The sequence below is a fragment of the Chelonoidis abingdonii genome, chromosome 1 (assembly GCF_003597395.2).
Source record: "Chelonoidis abingdonii isolate Lonesome George chromosome 1, CheloAbing_2.0, whole genome shotgun sequence".
NCBI classification, from domain to species: Eukaryota; Metazoa; Chordata; order Testudines; family Testudinidae; genus Chelonoidis; species Chelonoidis abingdonii.
In genome coordinates this window covers 259,582,739-259,604,943 of record NC_133769.1, presented here as the reverse complement: position 1 = coordinate 259,604,943, position 22,205 = coordinate 259,582,739, and the positions used below count along the sequence as shown (strand labels likewise).

The window sequence follows — 22,205 nt, the reverse complement described above, 5'->3', positions numbered from 1 at the left end:
GCATTACTGCTGAATATAATAAAGGCAGAAACATATTGCTGGCAAGACAGTGATTATAATAGTGGCAAGCTAGCCCTATGGGCTACTACCCCCACCCACCCAATACCCCTTACGTCAGTGATCGGGACACTCGCCTGGGAAGTGGGAGACCAGCGTTCAAGTCCCTGCTCCAAATCAGATAAAGTAGAGTTTTGAACCCTGGTGTCTTTCATCCTGGCTGAGTGCTTTACCCACTGGGCTATAGGGCATAAGGAGGGCACCTCTCTTACCCTGCAATGTTGGACCTCACAGGTGAGATAGGCAGGGGAATTCCTATATTATTAATTGTGCTGGGATTTAGGTGTGAGCTAGTTCTGGGCAACAGGACTTAGCTGTGTTGACGTCTATCAGCAGAAATGTAGGTCCTATGGGGACTTTATCGGTGGAAACATAGGCACCTAGGGCATTTAGATGTGTGCAGGATTAGGTGGCAACTGAATGGGGTATTCCAAGGATCTAGATTTTGGACTTTGCTGTCTAAAATGGCAATTGGGTGCCTAAATCCCTTTGTGGATCTAGTCCATAGACACTTGTCAGTACTGAGCATAACTCTTCTTTACAAAATAAATTGTAGCTGCCATAATGTTATAATTGTATTGATTATTTCATAGAGCTCACTTACCCTCTAGTCTATCTTTAACTGCATTTCTATCACTACATTAAAGTTGGTTTATTCTTATTTTAGGACTTGATAATCTGCTTGATGAAAACAGAATATCAGATCTCACCCAGACATACCAGCTGTTCAGCCGGGTAAAAGGTGGGCAACAGATCCTGTTGCAAAACTGGAGTGAATACATCAAGGTATTTCAAACTTCATTGCATCTTACTGTCCTCATATTTATGCTGTCCACAGTGGAGTGACTGCTTGGCTTTTAAAAACAAGTAATGAGAACCAATAAAACACTCAACTGTGTTCATGAAAATTATATTTTAAGCAGGTATGTAGGTTTTTTATTTGTTTTGTTAATGCACCGATTTTGTTCAGCAATATTCTGAAAGCTCACGTGATGAGAAACCACAGTGCATACACATTTTGATTTAAAATCATATTTAGGAACAGTTTATTTTACAGGACTGAACAGTACAAACAGGTTTTTTAAAATCAGAATTTCATATGATTTGAGAAAATGTTGGGCTGGAAAGTTGGCTATTTGGTTCAAAATAAATAGTTCTCAGTTCCTCCTGACACTCTACTCACTCTCCTTTGAAACTACTGGAACATCAGATCTCGGCTGATACTTGCATCAGCACTGCAGTTTTGTTATGCTATAAATAATTGCTGCTTGTTAACAGTTAGCAGTTAACAGGCTAAAGGTTTTTTAAATTGTTATTTTGAAAGTGAAAAGAATTTTCTCAAGAATGTATTCTGGTGGCACTTAGAGGTCTCATCTCCATTGTGCTAGACATTGTACAAACATACAACGGTTTACTCATCCTGAAGAATTTGCAGTCTAGCGGAGACTCTTTCAAATTGTAACCTTAAGCTGGGTCTGACTGTATAATAAGAAAACATTTCAGTGCAACTCTTGGAATCATGTGTCTTGCATTGTGAGGTAGTATTATGGAAGGCATGTTCGAAACATTATACCTTTGGTTTCCCAAATGCTAGTCAGATCATTGGTTGTAACCACTCAACTATCGCTTCTGAGATAGGAGACAGACTGATGGGTATTTGATACTGTGTACTCCAAGGGATAGTGAGAGAAAATCCCATGTGACTAGGATGACCTGATGCCCCTGAAAAGTTGATACAGTCCAGATTTTAGGACTAGACTCCCCTTTCTGGTCAGGTTTTAATTAACTTGTACATTTCCCAGTTTTGAGGACTCCTGGAGGTGGAGTCCAGGGAGCCACGAACACCAGCAGGAAACTGGTCAAGTGTTGGTGAATAGATGGGAGAGGGGTCAAGTCACAGGGAAGGTTTGACAGCTTTGGAGAGGGTGAGTCCTGGGGATATGAGAGAGTGTATAGGGCAAATTAAGGTACCTGGGACCAAATCTCTGCTCTGCCACAGACTCTCTCTCTCTGTGACCTTGGGTAAGTCACTTAGTCTCTCTGTGCCTCAGGTCCCCATCTATAAAATGGCGATGGTACTTCTCTGCCACTCAGGGTGTTGTGCGGATAAGTACACTAAAGATTGTAAATTGCTCAGATACTACAGTAATGGGGGCCATGTGAATACCTAGAGATGTGGGGTATGTGGACATTGGGAACCAGGGGTTGGATTCAGGCACGATCAAGGCAGTGTATCAAGTATCATATCTATGAATTATTGCTATGGTTAGTTAAATGTTAAGAGGGAGGTCTGAGTTGTCTTGCCTTTTTTGGTTTTTCAGCTGTTAGAGTGGCTAAGGTAGAAGCGAATGTTAAAATATGGATCTGTCATCCTGCTGCATCTGTGCGGTTGTCCCAGTTTTTCACTTTGGAAATCTGGTCACTCTGCTTATGACAAATAGCAGATAATAACATTCTTAAGCCATCTTAAATAGCAGGTCAATCAGACACTGTTATGTAGACTGTTTGATTCAGTAGACAAATAGTATTATAATTCCACTGGAGAGCTGGGCACAAGTAGAAACAAGATAAAAATAAAAAATGATAAAGCAAGAATTTTGTCCTTACGAGTCAATACCTTCCCTCCCAACCCCCACCCCAACCCAATGGCAGCTCTGTTTTTCCACTTTTGTAGCCCTTGTTGACATTAGAATTTTAGAGTGACCAGAAGCAGCTAAATCATATCCAATTATTTCTGCAAATAAACAGTTCAGTGGGTTTAAAAAAAAAGTCATGCAAAGTTTTTCATTACATTGAACATTCTTGCTACACTTTTCCACATCCTTTTTTACGTAAATCATATATTTAACTGTAAACTTGTGTATGTACAATCTTGTCTAATACGTAATTTTTGTTTTAGTTTCTTTTTTAAATGTAAGTGATCTCTTAAACATTGCTGTTTGAAATCCATTAATGTGTGTTTTGGATATTTTTGGTTTTGTGTTTAAATTTCAGTGCATCTCATCATTTTTAATAGCTTTAAGATTTCAATTATTATTAAGCACCTCTATGATAAATTTTTCCAATTGCTAAATTTCATAAGGTGTATGTGTCTGTGGGGGGAGATAGGTAGCAATGAAGTATTTGATTATCAAAAGTGTTTGTTTTTACAGAACTTTGGGACAACAATAGTGGTTAATCCTGAAAAGGACAAGGATATGGTGCAAGAGCTACTAGATTTTAAGGATAAAGTGGACCATATCATAGAAGCGTGCTTTCAGAAAAATGAGAAATTTATAAACTTGATGAAGGAATCCTTTGAAACATTTATCAACAAGAGACCAAATAAGCCTGCAGAATTGATAGGTACAAAATATTTTTCTGTAAAATATTTCTAAAACCTATAGAAAGCGTGATAATATAAAGCATACTGAGTATGCTAGTATAATTGCAATGCAATGCATAGCTCACTGGAAGAATTGCTTTTGGGATACCAGGCAAAAATTAGTCTGGATATGTCATGGGATCCGGTAAAAGTCTGGATGTGTTTATGTCAGGTGTGTGCTCAGTCACGTGAAGGAGCATGTTAACTCCTGCTATTGCTGCAACCCTACTTGCTTACACTGTGACTGATGCTCACAGTTGCTTAGAAACCCATGTGGCTAATTTCCTAAAGCAAAGTAAGTTGCTAAGGGGGAAGAGTAGCTTTTAGAAAAAGAAATTTAGCTATATCTTGTGGATGAGGCTTATACTGGTGTTAAACCTCAGTTTCCCATACAGTCTGACAGTCATTGCTAAGATAAATGTGCCTAAGAAGGAAGTAGTAGTGGGTTTTTTTTGGTTGTCTGGTTGTTTTTCCCCTGAGCTAAACTCAGGAGAACACCAATTTTAAAAGCATTCAGCTACAGGAAGACTGAGTTGTAAAGAAGAAAATTGTTCAGGACCTGAGAAGTCAGGAAAAGGAAGCTTAATCAGTTAGTGTACATTAGACAAAGTATTTTAAAGTGTTTCTGAATAAGTAGTATGGGGACAGATCCATAGGTGGTGTAAATTGTCGTAGCTCTGACTTTGAAGTCAGTGGAGCTACTGCAATTTACATTAGCTGCCCCCTAGTTTCTGTCTATACCATATTCTTTTGCTTTTGCCTGCTAATCTGAAAAATGGCTTTCTGAAAAATACCCTTACATAGGAAAGGTGACTGAATACTATTTGACATGTGCAAAGCAGTGATACGGGCTTATTGCCACTTGTGGGTACTGTATCCTCAGCTGTTGCAATGGCTTCCTTCTCATCCCACTGACACGTAACCTAGCAAGACCCAGAGTAGTGGTATTCATATGGCTTTCTATACCTTAAATTAAAATTCATGGCGTAATTATGTTTTTTTCTACCATTATCAAGCTACTAACTTGAAAGCATCACTTCTGTTTAAGTTTTGGTGAGAGCCAGAGGGCACGGTAAAGGTCTGCAAAAACAGTTGTCTTTGTGTTGTTTATTTTTGTTTCTCATATAATACATTCATATGCATTGCATAATTCCAAAACATTGTCTATCAACAAGTAATGTTCTTGTAGTGAACATAACATGAAGATTCTTGTGTTTTAGTATATTAATTTTAAAACTAATTTGTTATATTAATCTTTATCTTGGTCAGTTCCTTTGTGGCATAAATTTTTCCACTAATAATGTAATACTTGAATATAATTCCACTGACTTTGGTGGAGGGAAAATTGATTACAAAACAGAACATTTGGCATTTCACCAATGTTTTAATATCTAGTAATATTAGAAGTGGAAACATCACAGTAATTTTAGAGGAATTTTTTTTTTTAAGCTCAATTTTTTTATTTATTTGTAGCAAAACACGTGGATTCAAAGTTAAGAGCTGGAAATAAAGAAGCAACAGATGAAGAGCTGGAAAGGATTCTTGACAAAATCATGATAATATTCAGATTCATTCATGGTAAGAAGGGTTTAAAATTGATATGATTAAAGGATGATCTTCATTGCTACTGCTCGAATTGTTAATTGATTTAGTGCAGCAGTGACAAACTTGTTATGTGTTTAAGAGTCTATAAACTGGGACTACAAAATTAGAGACTGATGTTAGTGGGAGGTCTGCACAAAGACCACAGATAAAATGTGGCCTCTGACCAGGAAGCAGATAGCATTTTTCCTCTCTTGATGGTTTCCCTCCACTGTCCTCCCAGATAGAGTATGTGGGAGCCCAAAGAACAGTGGCTCATCCTTTTCATCCCCAATCCCTCCCTTACATAAGGATGCAAATGGAATGGGTCACAATAGAGAGAAGAGAGTATGTCACTGTAATGTTCGACAGCTTACTGCAGTGCACTTTCCAAAAATGACTCTGTAGCAAATAATTAAAAAGATAAGCATTTTAGCTGAACATTTCTGCTAAAATGAACAGCAGGAAAAGCATATCACCAACTCTAATTGAACGACATGCTGGCTGTTTTGGGGGTGGGGGGGAGGGGGGGGGAGATGGGCTAAATCCTAAATTTCTGAACTAGAGAGAAAAAGCTTTTTATGTCCAAATAGTTGCAGTTTCTAATATTGTGCCCTCTATATGGGGGACGTAGGCAGGGCTGCCCTCTTTTTACCCCTCTTTGCTCTTGCTATGGAGCTATTTTCCAGAATTACCATCATATAGCAATCCAGACAGCAGATGTTCACCATAAAATAGAACTGTGTGCAGACTGATTTTTGTTTGTCAAAGCCAAAGAAAATCCTGGCAGAGGTGATGGAGGTACATATTTTTGAGGCTAAGAGATTAATCTTTCTTAATTTGATATGCTAAATATGAAACTGAAACTACATTTTTTGTTTATCTTTCTTTTAATATATGTATATGTATAATTTTAAAGTTTTAAAATGAACTAAAAGGCTAGATCAAAATATTAATTTATAAATACATAGGTCATAGCAGGACATTAAGGGCACGTGTTGCTGAGTACTCAAGTTTCTGGGTCTTGGCCTTTAAGGACAGATATTCTGGGACTTATGAAGGGAAATAGCTGGTGACTGTATCTCTCAACAGAGACTCCCAAGGGCTCCCTGCTCTCTCCTGGGCTTCTCACCCACTAATAAAGTGGCATAGCTGTTCTGTACAACCAAACCACTCTATCAGTGGGAGAGGCCTAGGGGGTCCGTAGGAGTCTCTGTGCTGGAAAATCTGAAGCAGAATTGCTGTGGTAGCGTTGGGTTCCTCTTGGCAGATCCTAATGAAGGAGTCTGCTATGGTTTGTGAGGAAGAATACTTTGAAGAAGCTATGTATTCCTGGAGGAAAAGTGAACCCTGCGTCTGAAATATACTCCTGGTACCTCTGTGCCAAGAGATGGTGGACCCTGAAACCTAAGGAGAGGATCTGGGGAAGCCCTGATGGAAGGGGATGAAGGCTTGTGGAAATTCATATAACTTTTATGTTTTAAAGGACTATTTGCAGAGCCCAGTGACAGGTATACCAAAAGCCTGAGAAGGAAGTATGTACAGAATGGGTTTTCTGAAACATATAGAGAGGCCTATTTTGTGTATTAATAAACCAGACTCCAGGAGGGAAGATGATGATGTTTTTGGCAAATACAGTTTTGTATGAGTGAGTGATAGCAGCTGACCAAGGGGGGAAAATAAGTCATCAGCTACATTTGGACACCGGAGAGGGAAGCAACCATATCACAGTGAATTAAGGAGAAAATCCAAACTAGAAAATTATTAACAGTGTTTATCAGCATGGTTCCATCTGTTTCTCTGGCTTTTTCATTTCGGACGTCAAAGCTCCATTGGCACCACTGGCATCTGTCTATCTTGGTATTCCAGCTGTCTTGCCTGCTGCCACCTGCTCCCTCAGATGCTGCTTCTGGGTGGGTGCTATTGGGGCAGCACCATGTTTCTCCAGCACAGAGATCTACACAAACACTAACAGAGACTGCTCTTCTGTTTACTGGCAAGAGTTGCATCTCTTCAGACTCAGATCATGAAACACCAAGATCCCCTTCAAGGTCTTTTTAGATCATTTTACTGACCTTATTCCAGAGAAACTAAATCTGAAAGTCATGACTGGCACTCTTACAAGGAAGCCCAAGCATGATGGAATACCTCCACTGGGTTTATGGGCCATCTTGAACTGTGATGGAGGTCTAGACCAGGGGTGAGCAAACTTTTTGGCCCAAGGGCCACATTGACATTGAGAAACTGTATGGAGGGCCGGGTAGGGAAGGCTGTGCTTCCCCAAACAGCATGGCCCCTACCCTCTATCAGCCCCCTCCGACTTCTGGCCCCTGAGTGCCCCCTTTAGAACCCCTGATCCATCCAACCCCCCTGCTCCTTGTCCCCTGACCATGCCCCAGGACCTCACCCCCTATTCAACCTCTGCCCCATCCAACTGCCCCCTGCTCCTTGTCCCCTGACTACTCTTGGGGACCCCCTGCCCTTATCCACCCCCTTATCATGCTTCTCAGAGCAGCAGAAGCTTGCAGCCAGCCATGCCGCCCATGCTGCCCGGCAGGAACGGCGGGCCAGGGCGCTGGCAGTGTGGCGAGATGAGGCTGCAGGGGAGGAGGGACAACGGGGGAGGGGCCGGAGGTTAGCTTCTCCATCCGGGAGCTCAGGGGCCGGGCAGGACGGCCCCGCGGGCAGCAGTTTCCCCACCTCTGGTCTAGACCCTCTCAGAAGAGTTCCAGTCTATAAGATCACCTTTATCCATACCATTCACTTCTAGGGAAGCTTCTTCTGCTGTCCCTCTACCTCTTCCTTTGTTGGAGCCTACAGAAGAAGGGAAGATAATGGGGGAATCACTTCATGACCCCTGCCCAAGATTTTTCCTTTCTTCTCTGGATGAGGCTGTAACCCTGGAATCAACATCTCTTCTGGAGGACTTTAAAATTCCAGGGCTTTATGTGAAGGGTGGCCATATCTTTGTGAGTACAGGTGGTGCTTGTACAAGGTAACCCACACAAGCTCCTAGATATCTTACAGGTCCCTTCCCCGAGAACGATCACCCTTCTCATTAATGGAGCCTTTGCTGGAGCCAGTCAGTTCCCTCCGGCAGATGCCAGCCTCTATCCCACGAACTTCCAGCAGGTGACTAGGCGGTATCATGTTCCTCAGCAAGACTTTGATTATTTCTTTTCTGTTCTACGCCTGATTTCCTTGAGATTATGGCCACTACTAAGTGTTCCAGGCAGTCTCACCCCAGGGACACTAACAACAAGGAGTTTAAAAGACTGGACTTGTATGGCAGAAAGGCCTATACCACTGCCAGCCTTCAGATGAGTGTCAAATTACCAGGCACTGTTGTTTAAATACACTTTTTTCTTAATTGGTCAGCAGTGTCCAAGTTTGCAGACAAGTTGCCTGAGGACTACAGAGAAGAATTCTTGGCCATTAGTTTCTTAAGAACACCTCGCTGCCTGAACATCGCTTCAAGCAACCATTGATACGACTGATGCTGTCTCATGCTCCTTGTCTATACCTATCTTGATGAGATTCTCCTCTTGGCTGCAACCCTCTGCCATCCCAAGGAAGTTGCAGAATACAATAGGAGATTTAGCGTTCAAAGTGTTTCCCCAGAAAATGGATGATGGCATGTGCACCTTACAAGATCCCTGAGTGACCTCCCGTCATTGGAGGTTTACACCCCAGTAACAAGAAGAAACCATTTAAACCTGCCATCCTACAAGACCTCTTAGCAGATGTCTCAGAATACTTCCAAAGGAAGGTTTAAATCTCCTAGAGATGTCATCAGTCAGATTCGTCCGCAACAGGCCCTTACCAGACCACTGCAGCTTTGAAGCAGTTGTTTTGACTACTCCATTGAGGACAGTACACTGACCATATCTCATCTCCCTCCCTTTGAATTCCACTTCTCTCTCGCGCGCGTGCTCTCTCTCTCTCTCTCTCTCTCACACAGTCTTAGGAAGCAGATCACATCATGCAAGTGAGTGTACAGCTGTAAAAGAGGAATACTTCACCCAGTTCAGCTCCTTCCTCTTCCCTGGTCCACCTTCCCTGTCATTTTTTAGGGACCCATTTCACAAAACTGTATTGATTTCAGAAGTGCAGTCTTTTTTTGGAGCTGGGAGCAGAGAGGAGGTTCCTTACCAAAAAAAGCTTTTTATTTCCAGTACTTTCTGATTCCCCAAAATCTTGTGGTCTTTGTCCCATTCTAGATCTCAGAAAGCTAAACTGGTTCATCAGTAAGATCAAGTTCAGGACAGTCACCTTTGCTTCTATTATCCCTTCCCTAGAGATTGGTATACTGCCCTTGGTTTGCATGATGGTTACTTTCATGTGGCAATACATCCTGGCCACAAAAAGATTCTTCAGTTCATAGCAAGGAACAACAACTACCTTTACACGGTACTTCCCTTCGGGTTATCTTTGACCCGAAGAATCATTGCCAAGTGCATGATGGTGGTGGTAGCCCATCTGCACTGCGTAGGTGTTCAGATATTTCCTTACCTAGACAGTTGGCGAGTTCGGGAAAAATCAAGTGCTCCTATCCAAAACAGCATCTTTGTCATCAGACCGCTGCTCTCTGGTCCAGGCCTGAAATTGAATATAGACAAACAGAAGTTATGACCACACAATGAATAACTTTTCATGGGGGCAGTTCTTGACGCCATAACCGCTGTGGGTACCTTTCTGTGGTCAGGATTCAGTCCATAGTTTTTCGGGCCTAAAACCTCACATCCAAGTCAAAGACAAGTTTATTTTTGCTTACAACTATTGGAGTATGTGGCTTCTTGCACGTGTGATTCTTCATGCCACACCTCACCTCCACTATCTGCAAGCCTGGCTTTCTTCAGCATACTGACTGAGTGGCATTCACTAGACATGTTGGTTTGCGTACCTGGATAAGAGCTTCAGTCCCTGGACTACTGGATGGACCCTCTGAACATCTGCAGTGTGGCTCGCTTTTTGCCACCAGAACAGACTATGACTCTGGTAACAGATGCATTCACCAAAGGCTGGGAGGGTCATCTCAGTCAACTGCAGGCACAAGTTTTTGGTAACCTCAGGAGGTCTCATTCCACATACAAGTGTTAGAGCTCTGTGCTATTCATCAAGCCTGCAAGATATTTATATCCACCATCAGGAACCAGTTGGTTTAAGTTCTGATGGACAATACCACTAGCATATTTTATCTGAACAAGCAAGGGAGTTGCAGGGTCATCTCAGCTGCTCCAACAAGCAAATTGTTTGTGGAATCTCTGTATAAGAAACAAGGTCTTGCTAAAAGCTTTTCCTCACCCCTGGAATGGACACTATTGTAGATACCCTCAGTAGGAACTTGACCAACACAAGTGGTCAGTTAGGAAGAATGTTCTTCTCCAGATCTTCCAACAGTGGGGGTACCAATAATAAACTTATTTGTGACCAACCTCAACAACAGATGCAGAGGATTTTGCTTCAGAATAGGCTGCAGCCCAAGTTCCATGCTGGATGCCTTTCTTCTTCTCTGGTCCAGTCATCTGCTCTGTGCATTCCCCTCAGTTCCTCACATGCCAAGAGTACTCCAGGAAGATGAAAAGAGACAGGGCAACATAAATCCTCGTAAAACTAGCTTGGTCATGACAATATTGGTTCATGGACTTACATCAGCTCTCTATCAGGCCACTGATAATTTTACCCTGGTCAAGGATCTCCTATGTCAAAACTTGGACAGATCTCTGAATCCTAACCTTAAATCTCTCCACCTCACTGCATGGATAATTTCTGGCTGAATATGTGTGAGAGATTATGGTCCTGAGAAGTCCAAGCCATCTTGATGAGCAGCAGAAAGGACTCCCATTGTGTGGCGTATGTGGCCCTGGTGAAGAAGCTTTTGATCTGGGTGCCATCTCACCATTATTTCCTCACTATATGAAGATTACATACATACTGGACTACCTGCTGCATCTGAAATCATCTGGCCTTTCAGTTAATTAAGAATCCACTTCACTTCTTCTCAGCAATACAGAATGACTTTTCTATCTTCTTACCTTTTGATTACCTTACTGAGCAATATTCCTAGACATCTGCAAGGCAGCAACATGGTCCTCTTTACATACCTTCTCCACATACAACTATTTCTCAAGCTTCATCAGATGACACCAACTTTGGAAAGTCATATACCTTCCATAATCTCTCCTACTTTCCCCACTGCTTTGGATGTTAGACTGTGGTATGAGGGAACAGAGGGAGATGGCAATAATCCTCGACTTGGTGCATGAGGAGAGCAGGGGGCATGTGTGCAGCCTCGTGCAGGCAAAAATCTACAACTCAAGTGTGTTAGGAGCACATACAACTCTAGTGAAACTTATATGTGCACAGCACAGCTTGAAGAACAGTTACTGTACAGATATATAACTGTTTTCCACTTTTCAGCAAGTCAACAGAAAGGACACTTCTGTATAATTGAAGATAAGTAGTAAAGGTGTAATGTTTGATTTCTCAGAGTTTTTTGTTGTTTTTTCTCCATACAGGTAAAGATGTGTTTGAGGCATTTTATAAGAAAGATTTGGCCAAAAGACTGCTGGTTGGAAAAAGTGCATCAGTAGATGCTGAGAAGTCAATGCTGTCAAAGCTTAAACATGGTGAGCAGCTGCAAATGTTGAATTTTTTACTTCCTTTAGGTTTTAAACCTGAACCTTTATTTATATTTATGTTAAAGTGACTGGGCCAGATTTTCAAAAGATCTGAGCACCCTACGGCTCCCACTGTTCAGAGTAGGAACTGCTGATTGCTATGTACTCGAGGAAATGTGGAAGTTTAATTTAGGTGCCTAAATAGGAATGGAGTTCTTTTGGAAATCTGTGATGTTAATCTGTGCTGTGCTTTTGGAACTTTAGAGAACAGACTAACCTTATAATTTCTCTGATCTATCGAGAAGAGGGCTGGACATTACAGAGCACACGGTCTGGGGAAAATTTGGGACTGGCAGTGTGTTGGGGTCACCCTGAAAGTGTCATAACCACTATATATGGGCTGCTGGAGTCAAAGTGGCTGAGTTAGGGCTGTCCTAGCGCACAGACACTCAGGGTATGACCTGCATGCTGATAGGCTGGCTGTGAGTGTCCCTGGTTGGGAACTACAGCAGCAAAGCATTGTGAGGCACCCAGGTTTGCAGAGCAAGTGGTGACACAACCCCTCACTGGTCTGGGTTTGCACCTGAACCCTGGCACAGTGGTATAGTTATGCAGGATTTGCACAAAGCTTGGTATTTTAACTAAAGTTTACACTTCAAGCACTAGTAAAATAGTTTGAAGTGATTTTCAAGTGAAAAGGCTGCGAACAATTGTAAGGGAAGTAGAACAAAGGAAATTGTAAAGATGAGTAAGAAACAGAAAAGGCAGGAGCCTCAGCTTATCTGGATTTGCATCCCACTAGCCCAATATTAAGCTTAAGCCTTTATTACTTGTTTTATATTTGTTGTAATCATGGAAACTTTGCTTTAATTTATGTGACAGAATGTGGTGCTGCTTTCACCAGTAAACTGGAGGGAATGTTCAAGGATATGGAACTTTCAAAAGATGTCATGATTCAGTTTAAGCAGGTAAATTTAACTTCACTTATGCATGGTATGTTTACACTAGCTAAGATGATGTCACACAATTGTATTGAATTAAACAGTGACAAAACAGATTTTCCATAGATAGGCTGAGCTACAAACAATCTGCTGGGACGTTATCTGACCGTATTGTTTCATATGATTTTGTTTTGACTCTTAATAATGAAGCCTAAACGTAGTATTGCCACTAAATTTATTATTAGACCCATCTCTAAAATTGATTTTAAGACTCCATTTTATCATGTGAGAATTATTGCCAGGTTGTGACTAGTTTAGTATGAATGACCTATATCTGGTGATGAATGTTCTTGTGCCATACAGACTGGATTGTTGCTGATATGTTCTCTGGATGCCCAGCCCAAGTGCTGTCTAGACTGCATTTCTTTCAAAATGTACCATCATTTATCATCTTAACGTCCCTCAAATGTTTTTGTATAGATTCTTTAAAAATTTTTTGACTTTGAAGTCCTTTAGAAAAACAGATCTGATAGATAATCATATTGTCTGTTTTGTTCCCAACTATTCACTATGTTCTGAATTGCCTACATATATAGTAGTGTGCCTTTGCATGACTTTTAGACAGTGGGAGTTAGAGCATTTTCCAACTGTGGACATCACCTCTAGAAAACTTCCTGATACTGTCCATAATTTCCAACTGGAATCAGTATTTTAAAAAATTAAGAGTGCCTATGTTTGCTGTAGAAAATAATTGTATTTGATCACAGATTTTTATATTACACAGTGCTCCAATGAGAAATGCTTTATAAATTCAACTTTGGTTTATAGTCAGTTCTTTGAGTGTTTTAATGACTTGCTGGAATTAATTCATTGTGCCAAAATTAATTCACTGTTTAAAACAAAAAAATCAGTATTCCAGATGATAATAGAAGCCATAAATTGATTTACTTTTCCAAGTTTATTTTTAATTTATTGTGTTAGCAGGATTTTTAATAGGTTTGGGGGTTTTAATTTTATTTTATTTTAGTATATGCAGAACCAAAGTGATCCAGGCAATATAGACCTGACGGTAAATATACTTACTATGGGATATTGGCCAACCTATACACCTGTGGAAATCCACTTAACTCCAGAGGTGAGTCTTTTAGAACTGGAATTTGCAGTCTATCATGGCGGAGGGCTAGGAATCTCAATATTTAGGTTGCCTAACATATCCAATTATAACTGTTTTCAATTACGTATAACTAGACTAGTATTCCTGAGGGAATTCTGCGCCAAAAAATTAAAAATTCTGCACACAATATTTTAAAATTCTACAAATTTTGTCAATAAATATGGAGGCTCCAGCATGACAGTGGGGAACACAGGCCACAGACTCACAGAGGTGGGAGATCACCCTGAAGTCTCTCCCTTCCTCAGGACATGGACTCAGTGGTGAAGCTGCCTCCGACCCTGACACAGCACAAGGGCCAGGTCTGCCCCAGAAATATTCTGGGTCCCTGCTCCTCCATGTCAAGAATACTCGATGTAGGCTGGCAGGCTCAGCCTAGCAGGATCCCAAGTGTGGAAGGGCTTAGTGTGGAGAGACAGGGTTCTTTGTGGGGCAGTCTGAACATGGGCTGCTTGCTGGGGGGATCTGAATGAATAGGGGCTCATTGGGGGTGGTTCTGGGTGCAGAGGCAATGGGATCATGCAGTGGGGTCCAGATGAAGGTGTTTGGGGCTCAGCAGGGGGATCTGGATATACAGGGCTCTGCGGAGGGGGATCCAGGTGCTGTCTTGGTGGTGCTCACTGGGGTAGGGGTCTGGGTGCGGGGGTCTAGTCGGGTTGTCCAAGTGCAGGTGAAGTGGGGCTTGTTGGGGTGGGGGTTTGAATGTGGGGATTGGTCTGGGTTCAAGGGTGGGGTCCAGATGCAGAGGGTGAGGCTTGGTGGGGTGTGGGCTCAGGTTTAGGGGGTTCTGGGTGCAGGAGGTGAAGCTTCAAGGGGCAATCTGGGTATGAGGTGGGTCCAGATGCATGGGAGTTGAGTGGATGGGGGAGCAGCTCCCTGTACTGTGATCCCTCCCCCCTATGGCTGAGAAACAAGAGGGGGGGTTGCGGAGTTTCCTGCAGCCGGAGAGGTTGCTGGGGATGGGTCTAACCCAGCTCTGGCTGCTACTTGTAGGGGAAGAGGAAGTCCTGTCCTGCCCAGCCAGGACTAGCTGCTGAACCTTGCACAGAGTAAGAGCCACTGTCCGGTCCATCCCCAGCACCGTTCTCCCCCCACCCCTCCGCCCCAGATGCCCGAAACAACACACCCACGCTGCTGGGGAGCGGCGCATGATTATTTTTGCAGCTTCCCTGTCAGAAAGTAATTTCTCTGCAGGGAAGCAAATAATTCTGCGCACACGCAGTGGTGCAAAATTCCCTCAGGAGTAAACTAGAATAGGTCAAAACTTCTCACATTTCAAAGGTGGGATGGGGGGGAAAGGAAGTGGTTGAAAATTCACAAAATGGTTAACCAGCCAGCCTTCAGAACATAAAATATTTTAGGAAAAATATTATGAAAAAAAGATTTTGAAAACAGTAAACAGCTTATATACATGCCTGTTTTACCAGATATAACCCATCTTCCACATGGAGAAACTAGTAGGTTTCAGAGTCTTTCAAATCCCACCAGTTGAGGTTCTGTGGCCTGCAATGTGCAGGAACTCAGACTAGATCGGGGTGGGCAAATTTTTTAGCCTGAGGGCCACATCTGGGTATGGAAATTATTTGGTGGGCCATGAATGCTCATGAAATTGGGGTTGGGTGCAGGAGGGGATGAGGGCTCTGGCTGGGGCTGTGGGCTCGGAGTTTGGGCCAGAAATGAGGAGTTCAGGGTGCAGGAAGGGGCTCCAGGCTGAGGTGGGAGAGTAGGGTGCGGGATGGGGTGAAGGCTCCAGCTGGGGGTGAAGGCTCTCAGGTGGGGCTGGGGATGAAGAATTTGGGGTGCAGGAGGGTGTTCCAGGCTGGGACTGAGGGGTTAGGAGGGCGATCTGGGCAGGGGGTTGGGGTGCAGGCTCTGGCTGGGGATGCAGACTCTGGGAAGCAGGTGGGGATGAGAGGTTTGGGGTGCAGGAGGGTGCTCCGGGCTGGGATCGAGGGGTGCAGGAGGGCAGGAGGGGGATCAGGGTTGGGGCGTGGGGAGAGACTCAGGGGTGCAGGCTCCAGGCAGCGCTTACCTTAAGCGGCTCCCGGAAGCTGCAGTCATGTCCCCACTCTGGTTCCTGCACGGAACTGCAGCCAGGCAGTTCTGTGCACCACCCCATCCACAAGCACTGCCCCTGCAGCTCCCATTGGCTGCAGTTCCTGGCCAATGGGAGCTGCGGGGGCAGCGTGTGGAGCGGAGGCCCCTGGCTGCCCCTAAACATAGGAGTTGGAGTGGAGCTATGCTGCCACTTCTGGGAGCAGCATGGCGCGGCCCCCAATCCCACTTCCTGGCTGGAGTGGCGGAGCGGGGCAAATGTCGGACCCTGCTCCCCAACGGGAGCTTGAGGGCTGGCTTAAAATGGTTGGCGGGACTGATTTGGCCTGCTAGCCATAGTTTGCCTATCCCTGGAGTAGATGATCACTATGATCCTTCTGGCCTTAAAGTCTATGAGGACTTGGGAGCAGAGTGCAAAATGGGAGTGGGGCTTTTCAGAACCTTCTCTCCTCCTCTTCCTCTGACTTCGTCGCATGTGGGGAACAGGTGATGGTAGGCCTAGGATGAAAACTCCACTTTGGTATATGTTCTTAGTCTTTTACTGGGAATTTGGTTTTATCTTAACTAAAATTTATTTCGTTTCAGGAAAATTTTATTATTTGAATGTTTGGCATCAATTTTTGCTCTGTTTAACATGGCACCAATGTAAATGAGGGCAGATTTGGCCCTTGAACTTTACTTTTGTGTAGACTTTGATTTTAAATATTAAGATGAGCCTAACACATTACTGTGAAAATCAGTCTGATCAATTACATTGGTATAAGATGGGGAAAAAAAGTTAACCTCTCTTTTTCTTCTTTGTTTACAGATGGTTAAGCTTCAAGAGGTATTTAAGACCTTTTATCTTGGAAAACACAGTGGTCGAAAACTTCAATGGCAGACCACTTTAGGGCATGCTGTCTTGAAAGCAGAATTTAAGGAAGTATGTTTGCTTATTTAATGCATGATCATCTGCTTTTAAATAAAATAACGTATTTGGCATCTCTTGCCTTTTTAAGCAGTACATTAATAAAACAATTTTTTTTGCAGAGAAGACTAGAATCTAACAATAGTCTATATTAACTATTTATAAAAGTGTTTGTTTTCTTTGCCATTTATTTAGAATGTGGTATCTTAGTGAAACATGTTAAAACTTCAGTGTGAAACATCTTCCAGCAGTGACTTTTGTGGGTCAGTAAGAAGTCTCATTCACTGATGAAGAGACGCCTGTGACAGGCAGGAAACTAAAAGATTGGGGTGGAAATATTTTTAATAGTATTTTGAAGGAACTAGTGATTGAGTATTAACTTTAGCTATTACAAAGCCATGCTGAAAAGTATCAGTGGTATAATTTAATGAATGTGGTTAAATTTAAATGCTTTTGAATTATTAATATATTAAATAACTGAAATGTTTGTTAACATATCTCATGACATAGAACAAAAGCGATCTTCATCAGTAACATAACCACATTGTACTCTGATGTTAATGATGACTAGTTATAAATGCAAACTTTAGAGCTATGGGATCATGTGAAGTTAAGATGACTGACAAATTTGTAACTGACAACAGACTTAAAATGTTGTTTGCGCATGGAGATCTTGAATTATTAATCTCCTTCCCATTGCCTAATTTTACAAACGCCACACTTCTATTAACACTGTTGCTGCAAAATTACATGAATTAGAGAATTTGTTCATGTTCTGTCAAGTTTTATCTGACACTGATATCTTTCATATTAGTTTGCTTATCTGTATTAAACAACATATTGGGTGAAATTCCAACCTCATTTAAGTCAATGAGAGTTTTGCTATTGATTTCATTGAAGTCAGGATGTCACCCATTGTGTGTACCTAGAAGAAAATGCTGTTAGGTGAATATTGGGCTATGCTGGTAACCTGTTGGTGCACTACACTACCAATATAATGTCCAGGATTGGTTGGTTTTTTTGTTTTTTTTGGGGGGGGGGGAGCGGTTGGTTTTTGGGTTTTTTTGTAGGGAAGTGTTTTTTGTAATTTGTCTTGTTCCTTGGCACCACATTCTTGGATACATAATCAGGCAGCCGAATCCTTTTAAATACACATTTCTCTTCGTCTAGAAGCTATTTGTTGACAAATTGTACAATCTATAAATTATTTATCAGTTGTTTTTGAAGTTTGGCACTGTATAGAATACAGTTGATACTCTAAAGTTGTACACAACTCTAGAAATCATTTACAGTTACTTGTCATTTTTTTGTTCCCTTTGTAGGGAAAGAAAGAGTTTCATGTGTCACTCTTCCAGACATTAGTGCTGCTTATGTTTAATGAAGGAGATGAATTTATTTTTGAAGAAATTAAAATGGCTACTGGTGTAGGTATGAAACCTTACTTCATGCATTCATTATTTTCTTTCATTTGAATAGCTTCTAAATATGACTTTGGATGTAAAAGTCTAATTTTAAGTTCAGCAGAATGTTGCTCATTTCAGTAACTTGCACTGGCTATTAAGACACTTTTGTGAATCAGAGAACATGTAAATACTAAAAAGATAAGCTAAATGAACTACTTCTACTACTTAGATAACATTGATACTTCATAAATGTATTAGTAAATGATCTGGAGTATATTTTGTAAAACTGATGCGTTCTTATTAACAAGACCTCACTACAGCTTTTTTAATTCTTTGAGAAGTAGAGAGAGACTCCATTTTTTTGTGTGCAGATTATTAATGTTCTATTGTAGTTTCAAGTATCATACTTTAAAATGACCTTTTTAGAACAATTGCATTAGTTTTGGTTTGGAGGGGGGGGTTGAATTAATAATGTCCTTGCATGATTGTCCATGTGTATTCCACTTCTGATGCGCATGAGCACCAAGGGCACAAGATCAAATATTTTTTTTTTAATACCAGTGTCGTCTGAGACTGTGCCTGTAGCCCACATGTCCTCTGGCACTCCGTAGCTGAGGGTATAAAGGGCAGAGCAGCTGCAACCCCCTTCCAGTTACTTTTTACTACCCAGGGCAGCAAGATGGAACCTCTTCACTCTCCGCATCTCTGCACACTGTACACTTGTTTTCTCTAGTTTTTAGTTAGAGTTCCTTAGTATACTTTAGCTTATAGTAAGTCTGTTGGCATAATTTTTTTTAAAAAGGACGAAAAAATGAGAAGGCAAGCTCATCAGCTTCTGAGATATTCCCAGTACCAGATCCCCTGGATGTGGTGCAGTTGAAATCCCCAGGATTCAGATCCTATCCTTCTTGTGAGGTAGCTATTCCTATCAATCCTGAACACTCCATGTGCTGCTTCTGCTTCTATGAAGCATATACACAAGATAAATGTTTGGTATGTTTCTCTTTTTCAAAGAGAACACACAAAGAAAGGGAATCCTGCCAAAACTTTCCATCTTGAAGAGATGCGTAAGGGCATTACCTGAGCCTGAGAAGAAGACAGCCAAACTAGACCAGTATCTGTGAGTGCTCCAGTAAGTCTTGGGTCTACCTTGAACTTCAGGGCTCACTTGTTGACTAGAGAGCGCTTCTAACCCAGCCTCAGCTCAATCTTCTGAGGCAAGAGGGAGGAAAGAATACTGGTTGCATTGGAGAGACAGATTTCCCTCATCAGCACTGAGTAAATCCAGACCAGGAGGCAGTTCAAGGCTCAGATTAAATACTGCTAATGTCTCTGCACCATTTTGTCACCAGATGACCTCAGCACTGCTTTTGGAGCCTGTTTCTGACTCGACCAATACTGATCGATTGACCACAAAACACTCAGCATTGATACACCCATCACTGACATCCAAACACCTTGCCTTGGTACTAGAGTGCTCCATACCGTCATTCAAAGCACCCACCACACTAGCTGATCTGGAGGATAAGCTCTTAGTCCTGATGAGATTTGCAGTATTGATTGACTTGACAGTAGCCAATCTGCTGAAGTCACCATTGCAGACAACTACTGGGAAACTCCTAGCCCTGGTGCCATCTGGATCTACCATCTCAATTCCTGCACAGGATACCCTTGGGTCCTGAACCTGTTGTGGTATCTTCCTTCTCTCCAGACTCCTAGTTTAAGCAATAATGGTCATGCTGAGCCACCCAGTAGAAAGACTTCATTGGTTCTCTTGCCTCCAAAACCAGGTCTGTGTCCCCTCTTATTCCATCTCAGGAAGGTCAGCTGGTCCACTATACTTGTCAACATCAGTACCAGGACGTAGAGCAGAATAGTCTATGTGAGACGGATGTCCAGCCTATCTCAATAGTGAGATTGTCATCTTCGCTTGATGACGTTGCCCCCCTTATGTCTGGCAGTGCTGAAATAAACTATCTGATCTTCCAGGAGCTTCTCCAACAAATGGCAGTTACTCTGGAAATTGCAGTAGAGAGAATGCAGGAAAGGTCACACTAACTTCTGCATTCTGTGTTCCTTGGGCTCTGGTAGATAGGCGATGCCAATAAATGAAGCCTTGTTGGAACCAGCAAGAGACCTATGATAGACCCCAGCTTCAGTGGAACCCACTTCAAATAAGGCAGATAGGTGCTACCAAGTCCCCTCAAAGGAATTTGGTTACTTCAGTAATGACCCCACATCTGGGTCCTTGGTGGTTGCAGCCATCTATGAGAGGTCCAAACAGCAGGGACCACCCAAAATGACACCATGGCACAAGGACCTGAAGAAACTTGAATTCTTTGGCAGCAAGGCCTGTTCCTCAAGCTAGCTTACAAATGCCCATATTGAGCTACCAAGCATTCCTGGCTATATAGAACTTATTAGAATTGGGACCAAGTGTCACAGTTCAGAAGTCTCACAGGATCACAGGGAGGAACTCAAAGCTGCTGTGGTAGAAGAGTAAGTGCTAATAAGTTGCCCTTGATGCCTCAGATGCAGCGATTACAGTAACTCCTCCCTTAAAGTCATCCTGGTTAACGTTGTTTCATTGTTGATCAATTAGGGAACATGCTTGTTTAAGGTTGTGCAGTGTTCCCTTCTGATGTCGTTTGGCAGCCACCTCCTTTGTCCACTGCTTGCAGGAAGAGCAGCCTGTTGCAGCTAGCTGGTAGGGACTTGGAACCAGGGTGGACTGGCAGCCCCCCTATTAGCTCCCTGCTCCCCTAAGTTCCCTGGTCAGCAGCTGCCCAGCAGGCTATCAGTTTGCCGGCAGTTGAGCTGTCTCCTCCCCACACCCCCATGTGCTGCTCCTGCCCTCTGCCTTGGAGCTACTCCCTGAGACTCCTGCTTGCTGTGTGGGGGGGAGGGGAGGAAGAGGAGGGCTGTCAGGGTGTCCCCCTGCTCCTGCACCCCGCTTACCCCATCCTCCATAGAGCAGAGGAGACACACGACAGGGTTCAGGACAGAGGGAGCTTGCTAGCAGCAGCTGCGGTCTCAGCAAGCTCATCTAATTAACAAAGCAGGGTACTTAAGAGTAGGGTTACTGTACTTAAAGGGGAAATGCACATCTCTCTCTCACACACATGGTGTGTGTCTCTGTCTGCAATGCTGTCTCCCCTCCCTCCATTCCTACTGCCTTGCAAAATGTGAGAGTTAACCCTTGAGGTCTCAGCCAATTGCTAGTTCATCATTTAGCAGTAAGGCATTCCCTGGGAAATATCCCACCCTCTGACTCCTCCTCCTCAACCAGACTTCACAGTCATCACTGTGTACCAGTATTAAATTGTGTTTTTATATATATATATAGTCTTTTGTCTAGTGAAAAAAAATTCCCTCATTTACATTAATTCTTATGGGGAAATTGGATTAGCTTAACATCGTTTTGCTTAGTCGCATTTTTCAGGAACATAACTACAGCGTTAAGTGAGGAGTTACTGTACTGTGCATAGAACCTGTTGGTTGGAGTCGTCCAATATTCCAAAGAAGTTCTAAACAACCACTGAGGACATGCTCTTCAAAGTCTTTGACCTTTTCAACATCCACACAAAAGATCTTCAAACTTTAAAGGATGCAAGGGCCACCTTATATTTTTTGAGGTTCTAAGCTCCGGCTCCCAGGACAAAGCAATACGGGCCACAGAATTACCCCAACCGAAAACAGTCTTCTTCCTATTGCTGTCCCCAACACACACATTTTTTTAGCAGGTTGATGGTACAGTTGAGAGTTGCATAGCACTGTAGAATATTTTCCTCTCCCATCATTTGGGAACAATCTGTTTTTCAAAGAAGCCTGAAACAGGTAACCTTGGCTCAGTGGGTCTTGGAAATCATGAACAAAGGGTACTCCATGCAGTTTCAGGGACCCCCTCTTACAAGATACTGCTAAGGAGGGAAGAAGACTCCCTTCTGCAACTCCTAGTAATGGGAAATGTGTGTGTGGGATTCCAGGCCATGGGGGTTCATTCACATTACTTCTTAATCCCAAAGAAGAAAGGGGGATGGTGTTCCGTTCTGGACCTCAACAAATGCATCCATTGTTTAAAGTTCAGGATGGGAACACTAGCTTTT

The 22,205-nt window shown here is 42.6% G+C and overlaps 1 protein-coding gene across 2 annotated transcripts in view; it reads left to right on the top strand.

Annotated features, from left to right (window-relative positions):
• The window catches only part of CUL4A (cullin 4A), an 87,178-nt gene that overhangs the window by 50,922 nt on the left and 14,051 nt on the right, over positions 1-22,205 (top strand). For both annotated transcript variants that reach the window (XM_075061467.1, XM_075061468.1), the window contains 8 exons: positions 725-843; positions 3,210-3,402; positions 4,895-4,999; positions 11,521-11,631; positions 12,505-12,590; positions 13,591-13,698; positions 16,598-16,711; positions 18,019-18,124. In XM_075061467.1, the coding sequence (XP_074917568.1) occupies positions 725-843; positions 3,210-3,402; positions 4,895-4,999; positions 11,521-11,631; positions 12,505-12,590; positions 13,591-13,698; positions 16,598-16,711; positions 18,019-18,124 (942 nt within the window). The remainder of the gene's footprint in view (positions 1-724; positions 844-3,209; positions 3,403-4,894; positions 5,000-11,520; positions 11,632-12,504; positions 12,591-13,590; positions 13,699-16,597; positions 16,712-18,018; positions 18,125-22,205) is intronic.